General features: G+C 34.8%; 1 protein-coding gene across 1 annotated transcript in view; it reads right to left on the bottom strand.

The window, feature by feature from the left end:
• LOC308279538 (gamma-taxilin-like) overlaps positions 1–23460 on the bottom strand; it is a gene marked incomplete at both ends in the record, with an annotated part of 84433 nt that extends 60973 nt beyond the window's left edge. Inside the window, 7 exons of the mRNA XM_080719664.1 lie at positions 705–797; positions 6884–6958; positions 7299–7418; positions 10548–10742; positions 12106–12276; positions 21523–21614; positions 23178–23460. Of these exons, the coding sequence (XP_080575790.1) occupies positions 705–797; positions 6884–6958; positions 7299–7418; positions 10548–10742; positions 12106–12276; positions 21523–21614; positions 23178–23460 (1029 nt within the window). The remainder of the gene's footprint in view (positions 1–704; positions 798–6883; positions 6959–7298; positions 7419–10547; positions 10743–12105; positions 12277–21522; positions 21615–23177) is intronic.
• Positions 23461–26024: the final 2564 nt, after the last annotated feature.

Here is a 26024-nt window from a genome sequence, read left to right on the forward strand (position 1 = left end):
ACCACCATGCCCAGTTTTTTGTTGTTGTTTGTTTGTTGTGTGTGTGTGTGTGTGTGTGTGTGTGTGTGTGTGTGTGTGTGTGTGTGTTTGGTGGTAGAGGGGTTCTTGGAAACCCTTCTACCTCCAGGCTACACTCCCAGACCTATTTTATATTTTTTTGGAAACAGAGTCTCTTAAACCAGTGAGGCTGGCTTTGAACCTGCACAATCCTCCTGTGTCCACCTCCCAAGTGCGGGGATTATAAGTGTGCGCCATCACGCCCTGCTCCCATGCCCAGCTTTCACACCTAATTTTAACAACTGATTTTTAATTTTTGTATTAGAAGGTTCCTTATATATTACACATGTAATTTAAAATATGAAGAAATAAAAGTATTTTAGGTATTAGCTAAAATCTCAAAAATAAATCCTTTCCATCTAGAATATATTATCACTTTCCATGGCTTGGATACTTGATTATCCCTTTTCAGTCTCTTGAGTATCTAAGACTAACAGTGCATGCAAACACTTCTGGCTCAATAAGAATTTTTAGATTATTAGTCATTAGCAACCTGAACAAAATGGCTAAATAAAAATATGGAAAGAACAGAAAAAATAAAGTTAAAATATTATCAACTTGAAATGAATGTATTTAAGTATTATTATGTTCAAAATAAACTTTAAAATAATTTTTAATGTAATATTCTACTAAAAATATGAGAATACCTTTTCCATTTCCTGCCTGAAGCTTGTAAACAGCTCATTGCTTTTTGTCATAGTAGTTTGGAATTCTTCAAACTTGTCTATATAAAGAGAAAGCTACAGAAAAAAGATTATCAAATATTCTAAGCTCAAGGTAAACAATTTTATAATCCTGAAGACTTCCTAGAGATTAAAAATATGGCAAAAATGTCAGTTACCTGTTAAATGACATACACAGTCACTGAACAGCAGGAACAAACAAATGAAATACATATAACCCACTAAAATGCTTTGAAACTTAAGTCATCTTTAAATGTAAATATCTAATATGTATATTTACTAGCTCCTTCCAATCAATTATTGAAGAATAGATTTATAGATGTAAGTTTCATATAACCTTAACACTTTATGTATCATCTTCTCTCCTTACACTTGGAAAATTGTTCTTGGAAAAGAATACCATTCTTTTAGACTACTACCTACCTTGTTCTTAGCTTAGTGACAAGGCTACCTCTCAATGGCAGAAGCTGGGCGTGTTGGTGCATGCTTGTAATCTCAGTACACAGGAGACTGAGACAGAAGGATCTTGGGTTTGAGAACAGCCTCAGCTACTTAGTGTGGCCCTCTGCAACTCAGTGAGACCCTGTTTCAAAATAAAGAATAAAAACAGACTGGAGATATAGCTCAAAGGTAGAAGACCTTTGGGTTCAATCTCCAGTGCCACCCCCCCATACACACAAAATTTAACATAGGCAGCAAAGTAAAACAGAAGCCACAGATGATTTGAGAAGAAAGAATTTAGTGAGAATACATTTAAAAAGAAATGCTAAAGAACAATTAATAAAAACATGGGCAATATAGCAAAACAGACATTTCTCAGAAGAAGACATACAGATAGCCAAACAGGTACATGAAAAGAAAGACTCATCATCACTAATCTCAAGAAAAATGGAAATCTAAATCACAATCTAGGAGATTAAAAATGGCAGAATAGAGAAAGGGAGTTTGTTTCAGTTTCTCTGAGACTTGGAAATCAATCAGCAGGAGGTCTGCTTCTTACAAGAAGAGCAGTTAAAATTAACAGAAGAAAGACACTGAAAAGTAGTTGAATTAGAAGCACCCCAGAGACTTCCGGGAAGATGGCGACCGAGAAAAGCGGGGCTTAAGAGTCCCGCTAACAACCAATCTCCATTACCACAAAAAGAGCGCCTTTCATAGCCAGAAAACACCATCACCAGAAAAACAAAAAAACCACCAGGCTCCAGAGAGAAAGCGGACTGAGAACAGAGCTCAGGGCCACAGAGGAGACACACGCGCCCGAGGACACGGCAGCAGCGCCATACTGCCGGCGGCAGCGGCGAACACAGCGGACGGCTACAGCAAGCCGAGGTGAGCCGATGCGGAACAGCCAAGCGGGATCTTTCGGCGCAGACAGCATTTAAAGCTCCCAGTGGCTGAGCTCAGCACACGCTACAGGGATTCAGAGTGGAAATCAAAACCAGAGAAGAAAAAATACGCCAGCCTCATGGCCGAGGGCGTGGCAGAGGCGCCATATTGCCACCGGCGGCGGCAGCAGCAGTGAATTCACCGAGTCCAGTACAGCTACATCTACGTACTCAAGAACAGTGAGTCAAATTGCGGGCCACAGAGGAGAAATCCCAGTATTGTGCCTTCTGGGACTTGACCCAGTGAGGGAGTGGTGGTGGCAGAGATATCACACCATAGGAGAGCGTGCAACCTGGCACCCCCCATAGTTTAAAGCAGCCTCTATCGACTCCCTGGGTCGGAGACTCTGTGATACAACCCAGTAAAGGAGTAGTAGGGTCTGAGATAATACAGACTCGAGATCCAGAGCACCTTAAGTGAAGTCATAGTGACCCAAGGGAAGAACCCAGAGAAGGCACAAACTTCCGAAATCATGGGAAAGAGGAATAATACTGGAGCAATGAATGCCCACAACCCCACAACATCAGAACCTGATAAAACAGAAAATCAGAGATTTCTAGAAGATCAAATCAGGAAAATAACTGTAGAAATAATAGAGGTGCTTCGAAAAGAACTCAGAGAGAGCCAAAAAGAGATAAAGGATGCAATTAATGAAGTAAAGGCCTCAATTCAAAGCACAAACAACCGATTAGACCACATGGAGAACAGAATCTCGCTCTTAGAAGATGAGCAATCCAAAAATGAATGCATAGTTTCTAATCTAGAAAAAGATATCCAACAGCAGGAATCTGACATTGAAGAAATATGGGCCCATCTTAAGAGAGCTAACCTAAGAATAATTGGAATAGAGGAGGGAAAAGAAAGTGATACCAAAGGGATCAACAATCTCTTCAAGGAAGTAATAGCAGAAAATTTTCCAAATATAGAGCAAGAGGTTGATACACAGATCCAGGAAACTTATAGAACTCCCTTTAGACAGGATCGGAGAAGAGGATCCCCACGCCATATAATTGTCAAAATGACCAATGTGGAAGCCAAGCAGAGAATCTTAAAGGCAACAAAAACAAAGGGCCAAGTGACATTCAGAGGCAAACCAATTAGAATCACTCCAGACTTCCCAAACCAAGTCATGAGAGCCAGAAGGGCTTGGAGTAACATATTCCAAACTCTGAAAGAAAACAACTTCCAGCCAAAAATTTCCTATCCAGCAAAACTTCCTATCAAATTAGATGGAGAAATAAGAAGCTTCCATGACAAACAGAAACTGAAGGAATTTGTCTTCAAAACCAGCGCTAGAGAAAATACTCAAAGACATTAACTACAAAGAAGAAATAGGTAACACTCACCAGAACCAGAGAAACAAGAGTTTCCATCCAACAGACAACTAAGATTGGTTATCTGTGGAGATTCATTATTTATGTTAGTCTTTTACCTATCTCTAAATTGTATTGTTTGCCTTTATTGTTGTTAATTTTTAGGATTTCTAGTTGGAATATTAATATACCTTCAGATATAGCATTTGGAAATATTTTATCCAATTCTATTAGTAACTTTTAACTCTGTTTACATTGTCTTTGGATATACAATATTTTCTTTTATTTTTTAGGGAGTTTGTATATTCTTCTGTTGCCTGTGCCATTGAAATCATATCCAAGAAATCACTGCCAATTTCAATGTTGTGAGGTTTTATGACCCAGATTTTCTCCTAAAAGTTTATAGTCTTAAGATTTATATTTAGGTCTTTTATCTAGTTTGAGTTAATACTTGTATGTGGGATTAGGTAAGGGTCCAATTTTATTCTTTTCCATGTAATTATTATTTTTCAACAATATTTAGTTAAAAGATTATTATTTCCACCACCAAATCTTCGTGGAAACCTTGTCAAAAATAACTTGACAATATAGGGAAGAAGTTAGCTCTAGGCTTGTATTTAACTCCAATGGTCTATATATCTGCCTTTAGAACAGTACTACACTGTTTCAATTATTGTAGCTTTATATGGTTTGAAATCAGAAAATATACATCGTCTAGCTTTGTTTTTGCTTCGAGATTGTTTTGGGTATCGAGAGTCCATATTCCATATCAGGATAGATTTTTTTCTGAAAAATAAATATATGATAGTTTCACCTAAAAAAAAGAAAAAAATATTCTCTGGTAAGAAAGAAAGCAAAAAGAAATATTGAAATGCTATCTTTAAGTCATCAAAAGCTTGGTATCAGACAAATGAAACTGTTATGTGAGATTATCATTTTTAATTTTGGATAAATTGCTATAATACTAGATGTCAACCACTAAGCCAAGCATGGGAGGGAGGGATGGGGAGAGAATGGGGTGGGGATCGGGTGGGGGCTGACTGGGTGATGTGTGCATGTATGTCTACAAAAGTTTGTATCCCACTATGATGTATGAATACAGTGCACCAATAAAATAAAATTAAAAAAAAAAAAATAGAAGCACCCCAGAGAGAAGAGGACTGAAAAGAGTTCCACATGTCTCATCTGTTGAGCTGAGCAGTGGAGGAGTCATGTTGGTAAGCATCCACTGCAGCTGGTGAATGCCAAAATCCAGAATCTTTCAGAGATGAACTACAACAAAAAAGAAGCTAAATTCTATTGAGCCAGTGATTGCAAAGAACTAACATAAAAAGGCAATCTAATTCTTCTTTCCTCATTCAACTACCTCAAGACCACAAATCTACAGATCTCCCTGTTAAACCATCCAGAGAACTCCTGTGGCTATAGCTGAACTGACAAACCACAGACCTTTCCTGCAGGGACTCAAGTAGCTACAACAGGCTTCATCTAGACCACCAAGAATCTCCAGACAAACCAGCAAACTTCTCAGCTATCTTCTGCAGATGTAACTGAACTCGTCAGGACTGAGAAACTACAGACCCTTCTTGCAGGGACCCTTCCTATTACTATGGAGCTCATAAAGATTGTGAATTTACAAAATGTCCCAAAGGGAGACAGCAATGGCTGCAGAGACTCATGTGGCAATGGCCATGAAGTCTATGAGTTGTCATTCCTGAGATAGGGTAGGAGCCACAGTTGAACAGAGCAGAACCATAAACTAGTGGATAGTCCCTAGGGACACTCAGCAGTTCACCCCACCTCTAGGGGTTCTCTCCCTATCACCACAGGTTCATCAGTGGTATCTTTGGGCTGAAATAACCCATCCACCTATGCTGCAGGCTTGAAAGCTATAAGCTCTTTCACTGCAGTGTTTGAGTGTCACAAGACTCAAGGTTTGCATCCCACAAGTCTCATGTGATTGCAGCTCTGCCCAGAGCTGGGACTAAATACCTTACCCACCCATGCCCTAGAATCTCTCCCCTGCCAGAGTTTGGGCCTCACAAGCAGAAGAGCTAGGGCCCTGCAGGGGCTTATGTGATTGCAACTAGCATAGCAGCAACAATGTCCCTAAGTCAGTTTGACTCAGACAGCCCTGTTGCAAGCTAACAACTCTACACTTTTTAAGCAAGCAGATGTCAATGGTTGACAGGGTTTTTATGTGACTTCAGTCAGTAACAGTAATATTCCTAGGACATCAAAGTTCGGGCAGCTGGATCCCAGTCCCTGAACATCTCTGACTTGATGAGCTTGGGCTCAGCAACTATAGAGGCTGTAGCCCAGCAGTGTGCAAGATTTCATGTAGGCCCAGCCAGCAGAGAAGCGATGGTATCTCTGAGGCATTAAATTTTAGTCAGACTGGCTTGGAACATTATGGTTTCTGGCCCTCCTATGTTTGGTCTGGGAGAGCATGGAAGGCTGCAGCCAATTAGAGACTGCTGCTTGCCTGCACTGACTAGGAATAATACCCTATTAAAGAGCTTATGCGGGAATGACTAACAATATCTGATTACACAAGACAGATTTTTCGAAGCAAATATATAACCAGAATAGGAATAGGACAACAAATAGAGGACTTTCTGCAAATAGAGGATTTTCTACAAGTATTTTAGTAGGATCATAACTTATTGTGAAATGTTTAACAACTTCTGACATTTGACTCCTATATTTTCACTAAAAGTTGGGCTAGGTTTATTTATTCTCACCACATTATTAAATGTTTAGATAAATAATAGCACTCAAAGTGGTGCTAGTGAAGATGTAATCCAGTCTCGATTCAGTGTATTTCAGTCAATTAAAAATCCTTACACTAAAAGTTTAATATAATAAACTTTTTAAATAGGTAACACTTTGATCATGTAACCTAATTAAGACAGGTAATTAACATATTTAAACACCTTGTTGCTCCTTTTTATAAAGATCCAATATAGAGATGAGATGCATTCTCTCACTATCTTTACTTTGAACAAGGATACTTCACCTGCTTGCCTTATTTCATAGTAAAAAAAACATACTGGGACTAAAAAAGGACATCATATTTATTGTGATTGTTAGTCACTTGTCCCCTTAGAATTTCAGTTTCAATCATATTGAGATGGCTGGTCATCCTATTTTTAGTGTAATATTCTCACTATCCTAGATATTTTCCACAACATCTTTAGAAATTTGTCCTATGAGCAAAAGAATTTTTAAAAACTGCACATGTTCCCACTTTCAAGTAAGCTTATGTATGTGTAACTTCTGGATTAAAAAATATGAGAAGCCCTAATGAGAAGCCCTAGGTTTAAGATGTTATAATTTATATACGTGATCATAGTGTTACCTATTTAAAAACTCTTCTGTTTTAGTTGGTCCTGACTGGTGACAGAGTTTCACAAGTTCAACTGTCCTCAATTGTCAAATTACCTGATGTTTAAGTTGTACTTCGTGTTTTTTCATTTCTTCATATTTTTGCTTTGATTCTGTTGCTTTTTTCAATAGCTAGAAAAAAAAAAATTCTGGCAGAAAGCTAATAGCAATCAAACATATGTCTAAAATGTCAAATAAAGTTTAATAGAATTCTATATATAAATATTATTATTATTATTATAGCTAGAATTATAGGTCAATGGGTGAAATATCCTATTACCAACTATTTATAATCAATTGGCAGCTATCTGTACATTTAATCTGGTCTGTATGTTTACAAGAATGTTGGAATAATCTTTAATTGCTTAGGTCCTAGCATTATGTTAAATAACGAATAGTTCAATTGATTTAAATGGCTGTGGTTACAATTTTGGGAAGAATTTTTCTTTTATTTTTAAGAAATAGAACTTACAAACTCTCTCTCTCTCTGATGTTTCTCATTGGATTCTTTTATCAGCTGTGTTGTTTGCCGTAGTTTGGTGTCCACAAGCTGTTGTTGTAGTTCCTTATTTTTAAATACTTTATCAATATGCTACAAGAAAAGTAAAATTTCTTCCATCAATTATGAAGTTTTAAAAGAACACGATGAGAAAGAAACAATGTTCAGTAGGATAGTGAGATATGAGCTAAATGAAGAACAAGACTCGGAAGGCTCATAACTTAGAAGTTTCAGGACATTACAAGACTAACACAGATAAAAAAGACGAATAGAGAACAGGAAGCTTGTGATTTGAAGGTATCTAAATCAGGTGGGAGAGCAGGTGCACACTGTGTCTCTGATGTCTTCAAGATGATTCTGAGGTAATTATAATACTTTTTTTATTAGCATTGTGATTTTGACCCACTTAATGGGTTTACCAGGGAATTTTAAAATTTTTAAGAAATCCCATGGAAAGGGACATACACAGAAACTACGAAGTAATGTAACAACATCTATCAATCAGGACCATCATTCTAAAGAAGAATGAGTCTCAATCCAAACCAAGAAAAATATATAAAATTAGGTTATCCTACTCTTGTATTCTGAATGTACTTCCCTGTCAATAAACTTCTATCATGTCACTTGCATGTCTTTTGACAAGAACTGAGAAAAAACACCCTATTACCTGCTAACAGTAACAACAGATATAATACTCAGCTCACCCTGATTTCCTATTAATACTAGAGTAGCAGAGTACATTGAGAGGGTCTTTCTGTCCCTGTGTTTGGATAAGTGCTGTTCTATCTCCCTTGAAAACTGTCTTGTACCTTTAAGAGCACTATCCTGTTTCTTGGTCTGCTAGAGGCAGGCCACCTCTCAAGGCCTGCTTTTTATTCCATCTCAGCCCTTCCTGAAAATAAGGCTCAAACTATTACGAAGAAATAAAATAAAAATATAAATTAAAAAGCTGAAAAAGGATCAAAATATTAAATTGACTCATTAAAGACAATTTATGGACACTTCATTAAGCCACTGGAACAACCCTTCATACATAAAGAAATAACAAATTTTAATTACAAAATCTTATGTGAGAAGAATACTAGTTTGACAACAAATATCCAAATTAAGTTTTGAGGACTGTGCAAAAGACAATCTGTTCTTAATTGCACATAACTTGATCAGTACTCAATTATATCCTCACCAGTAAAGAAAAAAAGCTCTTTGAATATCTAAACAACTAAGACTTACATGTAATACAACCTGAACATATGTACCTTACAATTTTATTACATCTATGATGAGGCTGCCTATCATTCTTAAAAACAATAGAATTAAAGAATCACTTTTTTAACAACCTGAGATTTTATAAAACATATCTACTAAAAGGAATTAATCTAAAGCCCTTAAAAAATCTCTTTAAATACATTGCCAAAAGTGAAAGAGGGAAATCTACAAATTAAAAAGACTTAAGTCATACCAGCCAATAAAAAAATACTTTATTTGGTTCTTGACAACTTTCTAAAAAGGGGTATGATATCTCTATAATGTAAGATCAGGAGAAAAAAGGAAAGGGAAGTACAAGGAAGAAAAAAGACCAAATATTAGTATATATATTAATACATATATATTAAAAAGTGATATTTATATGTAACATATCACCATAAATCTACCACTTACAATTTTAATGCATCAATAAAACTTTTTAAAGGGGGGATATGAAACAAGAAAAAATTTAAAAGTGACTACGTATATGATTAGTAACTTAAATTTTTAGATATAAAATAGTAGTAGTTATGCTTTACAAAGAATCTTATTTAAAGATGCTTAAAGAGTAAGATAATATGCCATCTTAGATTTAGTTAAAAATAGATAAAACAAGAGATGCGAGACAAAAGTGGGTAAATGCTGAAGCTAAGTTATATATGCTTCTCTAAATTTAAACTTGTCAAAATAAGTTACAAGACGGGCATGGTGGTGCAGGCTTGTTATCCTAGCATTTTGGAGGCTGAGACAGGAGGATAGGGGCTCGTGGCCAGCCTCAGCTACTTAGGCCCTGTGCAACTCAGTGAGACCCTGTTTCAAAATTAAGAATAAAAAACAGGGCTGGGGGTGGGGCTTGGAGGTCAAATGCCCCTGAGTTCCATCCCCAGTAACACACACACACACACACACACACACACACACACACACACACACACACACAGAGTTATAAAACTGCTAAAAAATGAATGGAGTGAATAAAAAAGCCACTTAAAATCTTTTAAAAAGTTTTTAAGGGACTTTAGAAAAACATAAAATAATTTAAAATAAAAATTAAGTATTATATAACTAATACAGTATTTTTCATTTTTTTGTTTGTGAAGACCCACATAAAATTTACTGTTACCCCATTTTAAATTCATTACAACTTTTTAAATTAGCGAATGTAATTTTTTACATACAAGGAATTCAATATTCATATAATCATAATATTTTACAGTCTTAAAGAATAACAAAGCCAGACATTGTTGGGCATGCTTGTAATCTCAGTACTTCAAAGGCTGAGACAGAAGAATTGCAGTTTTACAGCCAGTTTCAGCTATTTAAGGCCCTCCACAACTTAATGAGATCCTGTGTCAAAATAAAGAATAAAAAAATACAGCTGGGAGGTATAGCTTGTATGTAAAACGTACCTGGGTTCAATCCCCAGTACTGCAAAAAACAAAAATAAAAACAAAACCCAGATTCCAAAGCCTTTTATACTATGTATTTAACTTATAAAGAAACTTAAGCAAATTATTGCCTATTTTCTTTTCATCTAGAAGACACCCAAATTCTATACTTTTGGTAAAACTATTCAGTGACCAAGTTTAACAGTTCTACATTCTTTCAGCATTTTTTGTTTAACTATACATGGAATGTGACCACCATTACAACTAGACAATGGGCTAAAACTTGCATTTTTGTACTGGTTAGTGTATAAGAGATATTTTACATGGCACAAATCATCACAGAAGTCTGAAGAACAGTGCATTTGAGAGTAAAATGAATATTATTCATCTGAAGAAAACAGTCTGTATTGCTATAATTTCAATCTTCTAGTATCCTGTGAGAGACATTTATCCAAATCCACTTCCATACTTCATATACAAGAGTTATAAAATACTGTCCAATAAAGAGCTAGTTGGTTGTTATGTTGTAATACAATAGTATTACTTTAGTAGTGTTTGAAGAAAAATTTCTAGTGATAAATACTGTTACCTCTTCCCTCAGGGTATACTGTTCAATAAGCTTCTTGAGCTTCTTTCCCAATTCAGTGTTCTCCTGTTGGAGTTTGGCATTGTGTATGTCATGTTGTTCCAACTGGGCTTGGATTTCTTTTAAAGTAACCTGAAAATGTGCAGTTGCTTCTGTACGACTTTCTTCCTCCTCCTTGGCCTGCTGCATATTTTCTTCCTTATTATCCAAAATAAATTATATTAATGATAAACACAGTAAAAATTTCTGTTGCAATGTGGTCACATTTATTAATGCCCCGAGTGTTGCTTCTAAATCACGATTCCTCCCTCTCGTTTATAGTCAGCAATCACTGAAAAGCAAGCAGCTTTTCCTAAGCAGAAAAAAAAAAAAAAACCACCTAACTGTTCTTTAAAATAAGTACTATCTGGCCATCTACATATTCACCCTATGAAATATAAGTAAAATACAAGTAAATTTCTTGTTCCATATTATTTTCTATTTTACTAGTAAGGTTCTTCCTGGATCAGTTTAAATATTGTGCTGTTCCCTATTTGCTATTTTTAATTTCCTAATGGGCAAGTAACACATGGAATTATTTCAGAATGTTTATTCAAATTCTTACTAGAATACAGGCATCAGAAGACTATTACCTAAAGAAACAGTAAGACCCTGACATAAGTTAAGGATTCATTATATAAGATGTTCTATATTCTATACCTTTGATTTTGCTTTGACAAACAAAGATTCAAAAGAGTGTAGTCTTACACCTCTTTGGTAATACCATTTAAGAATAAATGTTAAATTTGCAATGACCTCACACAGGCATTAGCTCAAACAAAATAAAATTCAAGATAGTTTATGTGTTTCCAACATAACAGCAGACTAGCTCTCCTAACATGTGGCAGATCCTAGGGTCTTTGTTCTTTTTACTTTATCCCTTATTGACATGTTTGATATACCAGCTCCTTCTTCTTTTAGATGTAAGTGCTATTTTAAAAAGTATTTGGCAATTGAATAGCTGAGGATGGGCAATGGGTAGTTTAGCAATCAGCCAATTAACAACCATAGCAAGCTTGGCAACTCAAATTCACACTGACTCATGTCTACTGTTACTACTTTCTTCATTTTAGCTAACTTTTCATTTCTTACCAAAAGAAGATATGATAATCAACTATATCAGTGATCAGGAAAATACTGACAACTTTGAGCTTCCTAAAAACAGAAGAGGTATGGAAATAAATCAATGCCATCTAGATTCCATGTAATCAAGTATAAGGTAGATTGAGAGGATGATCTTTAAGTCAGAATTAGCTTACATATAAGCTCAAAGCAAAATAAAATGCAAGTTATCGCTATCTTTCACAGAACTCCACAAGGTCCTAAGAATCCCACAAATTTCTCTACTTAGGACTTATCTAGCAGTATAAATATACCTGGGAGTTATCAACATCTTACAGATACTACAACTTAAAGCAAGCCATAATTTATTTAAACTAGATACAAACTGATTATAAAAGTAATATAAGCAGATCATAAAACAAACAAACAAACAAACAAACAAACAGAAAAATGATATAACCTTTAAAGTCTTATTGTGACGCTGAAGTTCCCTGCAAAGAGACTCCAGTTTGCTTCTTGCCAATATGGCCTTGCTGTGTTCACTTTGCAAGTGCACTTTCTCTTTCACAATCTGTGCTTGCTTCTTCTGCAGAATTGTCATTTGCTTTTGAACATTCCTGCTCTCCTCCAGCTAAAATAAACAAGCACTTTATATTTAGGAAGTACAATTCAATTCTTTGTGGTATGGCTAGAAGAACTACAATTAAAAGAACTACTTGTAGGCTAGTGTTAGTAGAGGAAGAAAAACAACCTTAAATCACCTTATTCTTATTCAAAACAGAAACTAATTTATGAATCAAACACTTCTTATGAAACAATGCCATCTAGTCTTACTATTCTGTACGAACACACCATCAGCCATGCTTAGTAGCACACACTTGTAATCCCAGCATTTGGGAGGCTGAGACAGGAGGATCACAATTGTGGACAGCCTCAGCTATTTAGTGAGGTCCTCCTCAACTTAGTGAAACCCTGATTCAAAATTAAGACTAAAAAGGCTGGGCATGGTGGTGCACACTTGTAATCCCTGTGCTTGGGAGGTGGAGACAGGAGGATCGTGCAAGTTCAAAGACAGCTTTGCTGGCTTAAGAGATGCTATTTCCAAATTAAAAAATATAAAAAATAGGTCTGGGAGTGTAACCTGGAGGTAAAAGGGTTTCCAGGAACCCCAGTACCACCAAAAATAAAAAATAAATAAATAAATAAATAAATAAATAAATAAATAAATAAATAAATGAGTGAATGAGTGAATAAGTAAAAATTAAGTCTAAAAAATAGAGCTGAGGGTGTACCTCCAAGGTACCCCAAAAGCCATACTACCAGTACCTGGATTCCATCACCAGTACTGCAAACACACACACACACACACACACACACACACACACACACACACACACACACTTATTATCAAAATAGTTAGCAAACACAAGAAGAGGCCCTAAAGATGAGTGAATTTATTTTAAGATTTAGGACATGTTTACAGTAACAGAAACGATAGTCTTTCTGACATCTGAATAAAAACTTGTATAAAAAATGCAAACAAAACAAACACTTCAAAAGAGTAACATGTCATAAAAACTATCATTAAGGTATTAAAACATTTTCATTCAAAATCCTTCAAGAAACATTTAGCTTTGTGACTTCATATTCATATCAATGAAGTATGATAAAATTAAATTGCAGATACTGCAGTTTATAAATTACCTGTTAACTATACTTTTCTTTTCCACTCCAAAGGTTTCAATGTATGCCACAAAATTAGTAGACAGCATGACTACTTAATTATTATTTATTTTTATTTTATTTATTTTATTTTTTGCATGTGTGGTAGCAGTGATTGAACGCAGGGGCATTCTTCTTTCAAGCTATATCACCAGCCCTATTTTATTATTATTATTATTTTTTTTGGTGGTACTGGGTTGGAACCCAGGGGCTTTTCTACCTCTGGACTACACTCTCAGACCTATTTTATATTTTATTTGAAAACAGGGTCTCGCTAAGTTGCTGAGAGCCTCACAAAGTATCTGAGGCTGACTTTGAACCTGCACGATCCTCCTGTCTCAGCCTCCCAAGTACTGGTATTACAAGTGTGCGCCACCACACCTGGCTGCCCTATTTTATTTTTATTTTTAAACAGGCTCTCGCTAGTTTGCTGAGTCTCACTACTGGCTGAGGCTGTCCACCTTGAACCTGTGATCCTCCTGTCTCAGCCTCCCAAATACTGGGATTACATGCCTGTGCCACCATGCCTGGCCAACGTGTCTATTTTAAATGTATTCTTTACAGCAGCAATAACAACTAATTACTAGTGTTATAGCTCATAAGTTACTGTCATTTTGCACTAGTAATGATATACTACACAAAACATTAATAAGTACTATATTATGATTTTTTTTAAATTCAAGAAGAGTCAAATAGATGTAGCTATAATAATTCTGTAGATTAGATGATGAGACATTAGTAGGCTGATAGATTCTTTCTCTGTGAAATAAGAGGCACCATCACCTTGCTGTAAGGGAGAAAGGCAAAGAAAAGTTAAGGTTAATGAAAAAGGTAATTAATAGTATGTGTAAGTAACTGGAAGTAGTAAGACAACTACAGAGCACTAAAGAACCTAACATTATCTTCTTTCTGGTTTTATTTTTAGATATTCAGAGTTGGAATAAGTGAAATAAGGGAATAAACAAAATTCAGAAAAAGACTATTTCCAAAGAAAGTAATTAAATAATACAAGAAGTCTAAGGGACAAAAAGATAAAAAGACAAGAGAATGATGTTAAGTTATCCTTGAATCTAGTGGTGACTATGTGAGCAGAGAACTAATATCGTAAGAATCCTTCAGTAACCAAGTAACATCAGGCAAGTTGGCAAAATAGAAATCAAACAAACAAACAAACATACCAGGTATGTATCTCTCTACCTAAATAAAAATTATACTGGCATTAGAAATGTGCCTGATACAATCATTTTGGAATTCTAGTCTATTCAAAGACTCATTTTCCACAAAAACTGACAGACAGGTAAATTGTGTTTAATTTCTGTTCAATTAAGCCAGTGGCACTGTAGAAGCTACCCATAATCCACTGCACAACCTAAAAGGCAGGTAGCCATACAAGCTGTTGCCACAATGCTCTCTGGGCTAATGTAGCATTCATGAAATTAAAAAAAAAAAAAAAAAACATTACAATTGCCAGGTCATGGTGGCACACACTTATAATCTCAGCATTCAGGAGACTGAGACTGGAGGATGGTGGTTCGCAGACAATCTCAGCTACATAGTGAGGCCCTCTGCAATTCAGTGAGACCCTGTATCAAAATAAAGAATAAAAACAGGACTGGGCATGTAGCTTGGAGGTCAAATGCCTCTGTGTTCCATCCCCAGACACACACACACACACACACACACACACACACACACACACACACACACACACACACACACTTATTATTATTCCCCTAATTTTTTTTTAACATTTTTCTGTGGGTGAGAAGGAAGACATTTAAGGATTAGGATATTTAAAAATAACTGTATATAAGGGGAAGTAAGAAAGTCACTATGTATACATAGGGAAAAGTAAAGGCTCAAAAATGTCTAAGAAGATCTCATTTGACATATCAGTTTTATCCCTAACAATAATTGACAGATATTCTATGCAGACTTTAAAAGATTGTGGAGGGCTTATAATCAATCAACAGAAACTTTAACATTTCCCTGAACAAGAATGGATGGTAGGCCAGAAGACAAATATCTAAAACTATTGTACTAAAAATTAAGACACCACACAGCATGCCCATATACAAGCAATGCTAGAATCCCTCAAGTTGAAATAAACACTAAACAATAGTTGAAAGCTAATATGAAAAATAACACCCCCACCAAAGACACATATTTGATTATTACAAAAGCTAGCATAATTAACAGTGATATTTAATATCAGTTGTATTTTCTACATGATTTCGGAGATTAAATTTAAAAAAAATTATCAAGGTTGAGGCTATAGTTATTAGATCACTAAAAATTGAGACACTATTGTACAAAAAAATTAAGACACCACAAATAAAACCTGAGGTAATTTATTGCCAACAGTGTGCCCATATACAAGAAATGCTGAGCTGAGACAGGAGAATGACAGGTTCACACCAGCCTCAAATACCTAGGGAGGCCTTTCACAAATTAGTGAGAACCTGTTTTGAAATGAAGACTAAAAATAGGACTGGGGATATAGCTCAGAGGTAGAATGGTTCAACTCTAGTACCACAAAAAAAGAAAAAAAAAGAAAGAAAAGCTAAAATTAAAAATTTAGTGTATTTAATGTAGGGATTCAAAAGCAGATTTCAGCAGGCAGGTAAAAGAATCAGCAGCTTTGAAGATAGGGCTAATGAAATTATTCAATGTAAAGAAAACCAAATCAAAATAACAAAAAAAAAAAAAACCAAAGTGAACAGAGCCTGGGGATTTGTGGGAACCATTAAATGACAATGTTGGTGTTAAAAAGTTTTAGAAAAAAGCTGGCGTGGTGGCTCATGCTTGTAATCCCCGTGCTTGGGAGGTGGAGACAGGAGGATCGCACAGGTTCGAAGCCAGCCGCACTGGCTTGAGAGACCCTGTTTCCAAATAAAAATATAAAACTCGGTCTGGGAGTGAAGCCTGGAGTTAGAAGGGCTTCCAGGAACCCCAGTACCACCAAAAAAAAAAAAAAAAAAAAAAAAAAAAAAAAAAGATTTTAGAAGAAACAAGAAAGAAACAGAGAGATTATCTGAAAACATAATTATTTGAAAACTTTCCAAGTCTGACAGAAGATATAAATCCATAAATCTATGATCTAAGCTCAGTTCCAAGTAGGTTTTAAAAAGAGTTCTCGACTAAGACCTATTATAGTCACATTGTAGAATGGCAAAGACAATCCTGAAATTTGCAAAAGGGAATCAACTCATCACATACAAAGGGTTTTCAATAAGATTATCAGCTAATTTTTTAGAAATCTAGGAGGTCAGAAGTAAACAGTCTTCAAAGTACTGAAGAAAAAGTAAACAAACAAACAAATAAACAAACAAAAACTATCAACTGAGATCTTAGAATAAGCAAAACTCTTCTTCAGAAAATGAGGGAGAAATTAAGACACCACACGTAAAACCTGAGGTAATTCATTACTAACAGCATCCCCATATACAAGAAATGCTAGAATATCTCAGTTGAAATAAAAAATCATTAAACAATAATTCAAAGCTATTATGAAAAAATAAACAACCCCACCAAAGACACATACTTGATTATTACAAAAGCTAGTATAATTAACAGTGATTATAACACTACTTGTGTTGTTTTACATGATTTCAGAGATTAAATTTTAAAAATTATCAGGGCTGAGGGTATAATTCTGTGAGCAAATCTTTCTTCCTCTGAGTTTTGGTCATCAGGTATTCTGGGTCAAAGCAATAAGAATGCTGATTAAAATAGTGATCCCTTATAGTGTGTATTTTATGGAGCAGTAATGCAAAAAAAAAAAAAGAGTTTTTTTTTTTATTTTGATGTTTTGGTGGGAAAGAGGACAATCATTTCAGACAACTTCATTGCTCAAGCTTTAACTTCCCTAGAGGTAGATAGTAGGGCTTACTCTTTGAGAAGGAAGCACAATTAAGGAAGCACATTAAAGAACAGGGGCAGGTCTGAGCCTACCAATCTACTATTGTAGAGATTGAAGAATAGGGAGTTACTTTTCTTGGATAAGGACTGGCAGCTATCATTAAGTGCTGGAGTCAATTATATAAATAAATAAGTTGGTTATAATCTATAGATGTGGTACTACAATGGGCTTTAATCAAGTCCAATAGATATTCTGCAAGATTTTTGCTCATATTAGACACAGCAGTGTTCCTAACATAGAAGGTACCATACAGTGCTACTCCTAAAGGCTGCTCTGAGAAGTATGGAATAGAAGGAATGTACTACATTTAAATGTCTGCTTTAATAGTAGAGGAACCAGACAAACTGGAAGAACTGACTATAGCAAATAAAGAGATGGTCTATCCCTTTTTCACTACTTTAAATGATAATATGTAGAGAAGAGTAATTTTGAAACATAACCTTTTAAGTCAGAGAAATAAAGTTATTTAATTTTTCAGTATGAAACAATATAAAGTAGTGTGCCAAAGAGAAAAGGAGCAAAGGAAATTAAGATAATTAAATATAAGAACACAAGTAATTAAGGAGAGGAAAAAAAGGCAGATCTAAAGAACATACAGCATCTTAGGAGCTCACTAAAAGTGAATTTAAAAAGTGTTTCTATTGCAACAGAATAGTTTAGGAAGAACATGGGGGAAGCTGCTGGGAAACTCAACACAAATAGCCAGGCAAAACAAAAAATTCTGATTTCTGTAAAAGGAAGGGAATTCATAAAGCAATTGACACCCCTAGAGTGAGAGGAAAGCATCAGGGTCTGGACTCGTGGTTCTGGGATTGGCCCCTGATAATAGTTTACAACAGCTCCCTGGGGGAATGGAAGATCTGCAATTAAGCCAAAAGACAACTACCCTGGAATTAAGCAAAATAAAGACTAACCAACCTGTCTAATATGAGCAAAAAAAAAAAAAAGGGGGGGGGGGTTTGGGGTGGGAGCTCCAACAAATTAAAGTGGATCCAGCTTATTTCTATAGGACTAGAGAGTAGTTTTCCCCAGGTGGAGATAACTGAAGCCCTGAACAAGAGACATACAATCAAAAGCAAAGATTTGATGCATTTTATTAAAATACCACTGCAATTTTTTACAAAACTAGAAAAAATGGTTTTAAAATTCACATGTAAGAACAAATGATCCAGAATAACCAAAGCAATCTGAGTAATAAGAACCATGCTGGATGCATCACAATACCTGAGATTTCAATTATATGAAAGCTATAGCAAGAAAAAAAAGCATGGTATCGACATAAAAATAGATACTTGTTTTCATTTATGTAGACCAGTGAAATAGATTTGAAGATACAGAAACAAACAGACATTACAGCCAGCTGATGTTTTTTACAAAGAAGCCAAAAACATGTGGTAGAGAAAAGACAGTCTTTTCAACAACTGGTATTGGGAAAACTGGCTATCTATGTGTCCAAGAATGAAATTAGCACTTTATCTCTCATTTCTCTCAAAAGTGTACTTAAAATGGATCAAAGACCTAGAAATTGGACCAGAAAATTTGAAATTACTAGGAAAAAATATAGAACCAATTTTCTAATATGTGTAGGCACTAGCAGAGAATTCCACAAAGAGTCCTAAAGCTCGGAAAATAAAAATGAAAAATCAATTAAGTGCAATTGTAACAAGTTCTCTGCAGAGCAAAGGAAACATCCAGGAGTCTCAAGAGATACTCTACTGATAGTAAAAAAAAATATGCCAGCTACTCCTTATAAGGACCTATTTCTAGAGTTTCTTAACTCAAGAAGTAGAAATAGAACCACCTATGACCCAGTTATACCAGTCTTCAGTATCATTCCAAGATATGCATTTCTAGAATATTTAGTTAAAAATCATTGTCTGGAAAATCAATATTCTTTTATCTGTTATCTGTTTAATGTGATCATCATAAATAATAACCATAAAGCTTCCTCAGAATGAACTAAAATATATGCTATAGTACAAAATATTCTACAATTTATAGGAATAGTATTCATGCTATGAATTGTGATACAATACAATGATAAATTCTAGAAAAAAAAGATGACAGTTCACTGCAAAAGAAAATTTTCTGGACAGAAAGAATAATATCTTTCATAAAGTCACTTTAGTGATCAAATAGCTATATAGCTTACATTTAGTAAATGAGGTTTTTTTTTTTCAAAAAAACAATTTTAGAACATTTAAAAAAACAAATTTCTACTTTTTATTATTCATAGCATTACTACTCTCTATAAGGATAAAACTAAATCAATGACAGACTACTTACTATTAGTTAAGTCCCTTTCTTAAATAAACACAATTCTTAAAGTCAAATTCCTTCTTCTCTAATAAAAATCTAAATAAATTAGTATCATTAGATTCAAGTTTCTCACCTCATTAGGCATGGTAGTACATGCCTGTAATTCCAGTACTTGGGAGGCTGAGATTGGAGAATCACATGTTTAAGACCAGACTCAGCAATTTAGTGAGACTCTCAGCAAACTAGCAAGATCCTGTTGCAAGCACACACACACACACACACACACATACATACACACCCCAGATAAAAAAGGGTGGAGTGGGGTATAGTACAGAGATAGAATACCTCTAAAGTTCAATCCCTAGTACCACAAATATACACAAAAAGAAATTACCTATATCAATTGCTTTGTATCACCCAGAAACTTGTTTAAAATGCAGCAATTTTAGCTATCTCCACACCCAGACAACTTTAAGGGGTCTTTTTGGATCTATTATAACAGATTTGAATCTGGTTACTGTCCTAAATCACCATGCTATGTTAATGCTAGGCAATTTGCTATTTTATCTTAACATTTTCATGGCTGGCTGTTCTGCTACTGTCACAACTTTTATTCCACATTTCTCTACTTTAATATCATTACTTTCTCATTCTTTTTCTTTCCTGCTTTCTTCTTTTTCTAATACTTTACACATTATTTTTATCATGTCCATGTACCATCTGAGACTTTGCTTCCAAATGAAATTAAAAAATTATTTTCCCTGAGAGCAGCAATTTCTGACATCTTTGCCTTTGGACAGTTCTAGGTCATTTGTATTAATGCTTAGGAAATTTTGCTTTTCACAATATCAGAAGGTATCAATTTGCAAATGCCAGCAAAAGGAAAGTACGTAAGAACTACTTGAAAGAGCAGTCATTATAATTGTTATATTTTATTCATAATACTGACTATTTACAAAACAGAGTAGGAATAATTAATATGGGATAGATGCTTACTGTCAACTTGAAAATGAACAAATGTCACTGGAATTCACGCAAATATTTCACAAAATAAGAATTTTAGCATTTATATTAGAACCAATCCTAAACTTCTATAATCATTCTTCAATAGGTTCTATAATTTTCTCATTATTCATTTTACTTTTTTCTACTGATAAAGTTTGCATCTTTTGAATGTTTCCATCTTCCAAATGTCTCCATAATCTTAAAATAAACAAATAATGCTATTTAACATAATATAGGTAGAACACACTATCCTATGAAATTATTTTCTTTTGAAGATGAGAAAGGAATAATGCCTGCCATATTTTAGATGCTAACTAAATAGTTCCTGAGACACAGATCCTGCTTAATTACATGATTTTTATCTAACTCACAATTTAAATCAAAATTAGGTCTTTTATTTATAGAATTCCTTGAGGAAAATTTAAATACTGAAATCACTACTATCACTACTTCCCAACGGTCATATATCTAAAAATATAAAAACAAAATGCTGACTGAGGGAATATTAAGTCTGAGTTTTCGATAATTTGTCCACATCACAAAAAGCATTATAGCCCGCTGTGGTGGCTCAGCTTGTAAACCCCACGCTTGTAATCTCTGTGCTTGGGAGGTGGAGACAGGAGGATCTCGCAGGTTCAAAGCCCACCTCTCTGACTTAAGAGACCCTGTTTCCAAAAATAAAATAGGTATGGGATTGCAGCCTGGAAGTAGAAGGATTCCATCCCCAGTACCACCAAAAAACAACAACAACAACAACAACAACAAAAAAAAAAGCATTATAATATTCTAATACATTTAATCATAAAATAAAATCACAATGAATCTTTAATCACCAAGAAATTATATTTGTTCCTTCAATTGTAGAATAAAATACCACTTAACAGTTAAAGGTATATTAAATTATATTAAAAATCTTATAAGGAATACACCTTTTGCCACATTTTATATGTTCCTCGATTAAATACTCACAAGATCAGCATATTTCTTACAGAGAGCTGCCAACTTCTCCTCTGGGGTTGAAAGAGTGTTTAATGCTTGCATCAATAATAAGACTTCTTTTCCTGATGAATAATAAGATAAAAAAAAGTACCAAAGAAATATAAAATAAATTCAATCTGTAAATTCTACATAAAACTTTCCATGTTCAGACATTCAGTAGAGAAAGTTAAGGCTGTAATTCTTAGAAACCTTTACCTACTAAATCAAGGAAACTTTTAAAATCCTAATTTGTCAGGTATTTCCCTTAGTACCCCAAATTTCTACACTTATCAACTAACATTGCTAGCTATTTGGCAGTTAAATTTAATGAAGGACTAAGTTTAAGAACTCCCACCAAATATTGTTGAGACATAAACATAAAATGGTTAGGAAAGTTTTTTTGGTTTGTTTGTTTGTTTGTTTGTTTGTTTGTTTGTTTTTGGTGGTACTGAGGTTCCTGGAAGCCCTTCTACCTCCGGGCTACACTCCCAGACCTATTATTACATTTTTATTTGGAAACAGGGTCTCCTAAGCCAGCGCGGGTGGCTGGCTTCGAACCTGCGCGATCCTCCTGTCTCTGCCTCCCAAGCGCGGGGATGACAAGCGTGCGCCACCACGCCCGGTGTAGGAAAGTTTTTTTTTTTTAAAGCATCCTCCTAGCCAAGTACAAATATAGAAGGAAGTGAAAAGCGATGGTTAGCAGCAGTCTAAGATCCACACACAGGGCAAAGGGTATAATTCAGTAGATGAGCTCTTACCTCATATTTGAGGTGTTGGGTATGATCCCCAGCACCACACACACACACAAATGTTAAAATGTACAATCTTTTTATGACATGTACCTTTTCCTATGAGCCATTTAAATAATTTTTGTTTCTGATGATCTACTAAGCATATTCTGGTGTTAACTACACTTAATTATAGAAAATGAAGTTAATGTTTAATTTGTTACCCTGAGTGTACACATTAAATTATAAAACAAAAAAGTGTTTAAAATTCTGTTATTTGCTACACTTTAGAAAATATTTGAGGGAGGGGGTGACAAAGATCAGGCTGACTTCAAATGCATATAAAATTTTAGTACTAAAATCTTTATCCTTCAATCTAAGGCTAAATAAAATATAAAATGTTACTATATGTATTAAAAATAACAGTAAAGTATTCTGTGCTTTTATAAAGATTTTTCATCCATTTAAGCTGCCTTAATTTGAAGTAATATTTTACACAAATAAAGACATTTGTCTTATTTGGGAGCAGTTATAGTAAATTTTACTATGTAAATACATATATAGTATAGATTTATATATATAGTATATAAATTTTTAAGTCTTCCAGGGTAGGAAAAATGTAATAAGAATATTCCAAGCTATTATCATTTTAGAAATCACTCATTAAAAATGTAAATTTTATGTGTAAGAGGAATTTAAAATCAAGAAGGAAGTGAGGCAAGCAAAATAAGGATTTAAGGTTTCATTCTTGAAATTAAACATATCACAGTTTGAGACTTAACTGTCAAACTATTAAAGCCAATAATTGTACTAAATAAGCACTGCCAAACTGGCCTTGTGTATGGCTGATTTTGGTGAAGAAAACATGACTAAAATGAGTAGTGTGTGAAAACATTCAAGCACCGAAGAGTGTATTACCTAAGGTTTTTTCTTTGTTCTTGCTGTGCTCTGGCTCTTGGTGACCATTCAAAGGATCTTTTTGAGATTCTTGCCCAGGAATTTCCATTTTGGGTTCCTGTGTAGAGTCTACTGGGCTCTCCAAATTCGTGTTTTTTGTTACAAAGTCACTGCTTTCATTTTGTTCCAATGAATGCTTGTTGCTTTTATAACCACAGTTAGTGTCTTGATGTTGAAGAATATCACTTGGAGAGTTAAACATGTCTGCTTTTGTCTTCAGCCCACAAATTCCAGCTTTGTTCATTGTAAGTATCAATCAAAAAACTAGAGGGAAGGTGAAAAACAAAAAGGGTAGAAGTAATTAAATAAAATATAATCAAGAGAAAAGAACTACCTGGCAAAATTTACTTGTTCACTCTCATGAACTTCTATTTAAATTTATAGAAAATGACAATTTTATTCTCCTTTATGGCTGAGTAAAATTCCATGCTGTGGATATACTATAATTTTGAAATCTGTTCATTCATTCATTGATGGGCATCTAGGCTTTTTCCATAATTTGGCTATTGTGAATTGTGCTGCTACAAACTTGGATATACATGTATCTCTATAATATTCTGACCTAAGTTCCTTTGGAAAGATACTCAGGAGTGTTATGGCTGGATCATGGTGGATTCATTCCCAATCTCCTGGGGAAACTCCACAATGATCTCCATACCAACAATGTATAAGGGTTCCTGTTTTCCCACATCCTTACCATCATTATTACTATTTGATAATTGCCATTCAGATTGGAGATAAATGGAATGTCAGTGTAGTTCCAATTTGCACCTGTCTGGTAGCTCACGATGTTAAACCTTTTTCATACAATATTGGCCATTTGTATTTCTTCTTTTGTGTAGTGTCTGTTTAATTCAGTTGCCCATCTTTTGATTGGGTTGTTAATATTTTTTTACTTTTAAGTTTTTTAAGTTCTTTCTATATTCTAGATGTCAGTCCTGTATCAGAAGAATAGATGGCAAAGATCTTCACCTGTTTTGTCAGATTTCTCTTTAGACTTTTTCTGATTTCCTTTGCTGCATAGAACCTTTTTAATTTAAGGGTCAGAGATGTCCTTTCATATGTGAAAGATAGAAATTGTTACACAAAAGGAACTTTACGTAAAGAAAAAGAAACAGAAATACAGAAGAGCAATGGGCAGGGAGGGAGATTTCGTGAAAGAAACAAGCAATCACACACACACACACACACACACACACACACACACACACACACACACACACAGTGTTTGAAGTTACCAATGTGAATCTCAATATCATGTATGAAGAAGGGAAGGAGTAGAATGGGATGTGGGGGACACTCACCAAGTGTTGAGTACATATATGTATCTTCATGCCCGAACTTCATTATGTGGTATAATTACAATGCACCAATAAAATTATATTTAGCTGGGTGCAATGGTGCATGCTTGTAATACCAGTACTTGAGAAGCTAAGGTAGGAAGATCACAGGTTTGAAGTCAGCCTCAGCAACTTAGTGAGACCGTGTTTCCAAATAAAAAATAAAATACAGCTAGGGGGTGTAGCTTAGAAATAGAATGCTCCTAGGTTGAATCTCCCAACACTACATATAAAAAGTATATTGAAAAATAAAAAACAGATTTACCTTTGTAGTTTTTATACATCTTAGAATCCATATGTACATCATACCCTGACAATAGTTTTTCTTCTTTTCATAATGATTTGTAAAATAACACTGTTTCTTAACAATTCAAAGTGAATATAGTAGCTTATAAATTTCACAGAGAGGAGAACTAGTTGTAACATACTAAGATATTAAAATTAATTGCACAGTTCGGTAGAGTTAACAATAAGACACTATCTCAAAATAGGCAGAAGCAAAGATTTTAAATGCTTTTGCCACAAAGAAAGAATAAATGTTTAAGGTTATTTACTAAACACACTGATTTGTTCTTTTACCACTGTATAAATGAATCTAAATATCTCATACCTCATAAGTATGTATGTTTTAATAAAAACTTAAAATTTAAGTGAAAAATAAAATAAAGAATAAAATCAGGGCTGGGGGTGTAGCTTGAGGTAGAATGCCCCTGGGTTCCATTCCCAGTAGCACACACACAAAAATTAATATGAATCACTGTAAGGCATTACCAAATAATGGTGAAATAAAAATTTCTGTGGCTCCATTCCTCCACAAAACACCTAATCAGTTGAAAATATCAGATCAATTTTTGCATACTTGTAGAATTTACTGGAAACTTGTAACACAGGAGATAAGTGAAGAAAAAAAGTTCTTTTAAAATGTAGTTGAAGCTGGGCATGGTGGTACATTCTGAGGGTGTTGCTTGGAGGTAGAATGCCTGTGAGTTTCATCCCTAGTAACACCAAAAAAAAAAAAAAAAAAAAAAAAAAAAAAAAATTGAAGCTGGGCATGGTGGCGCACGCTTATAATCCCTGCATTTGGGAGCCTGAGATAGGAGGATCACTAAATCTCAGCTATTTAGTGAGGCCCTCTGCAACTCAGTGAGACCTTGTTTCAAAATAAAGAATAAAAACTAGAGCTTGGGGTTGTAGCTCGGAGGCAGAATGTCCCTGGGTTCCATCCCTAGTAACACACACACACACACACACACACACACACACACACACACACACACAATTTATTTGAAATCGCTCATTTATTATTCACCCTAGGACAATAGTAGGCATAAGGATAACATCCCATATTCCTATTGCAGGTTGCCAGTGCTAGAAGAAGAAATAGGAATATCATTCTCGAAGAACTATGATCTTAGGTTTCAACTTGTCGTGGGTTCCCTACAAAATCTGTGTGTGTGTGTGTGTGTGT

The sequence above is a fragment of the Muscardinus avellanarius genome, assembly GCF_963383645.1.
Source record: "Muscardinus avellanarius genome assembly, chromosome: Y".
Classification (NCBI taxonomy): Eukaryota; Metazoa; Chordata; class Mammalia; order Rodentia; family Gliridae; genus Muscardinus; species Muscardinus avellanarius.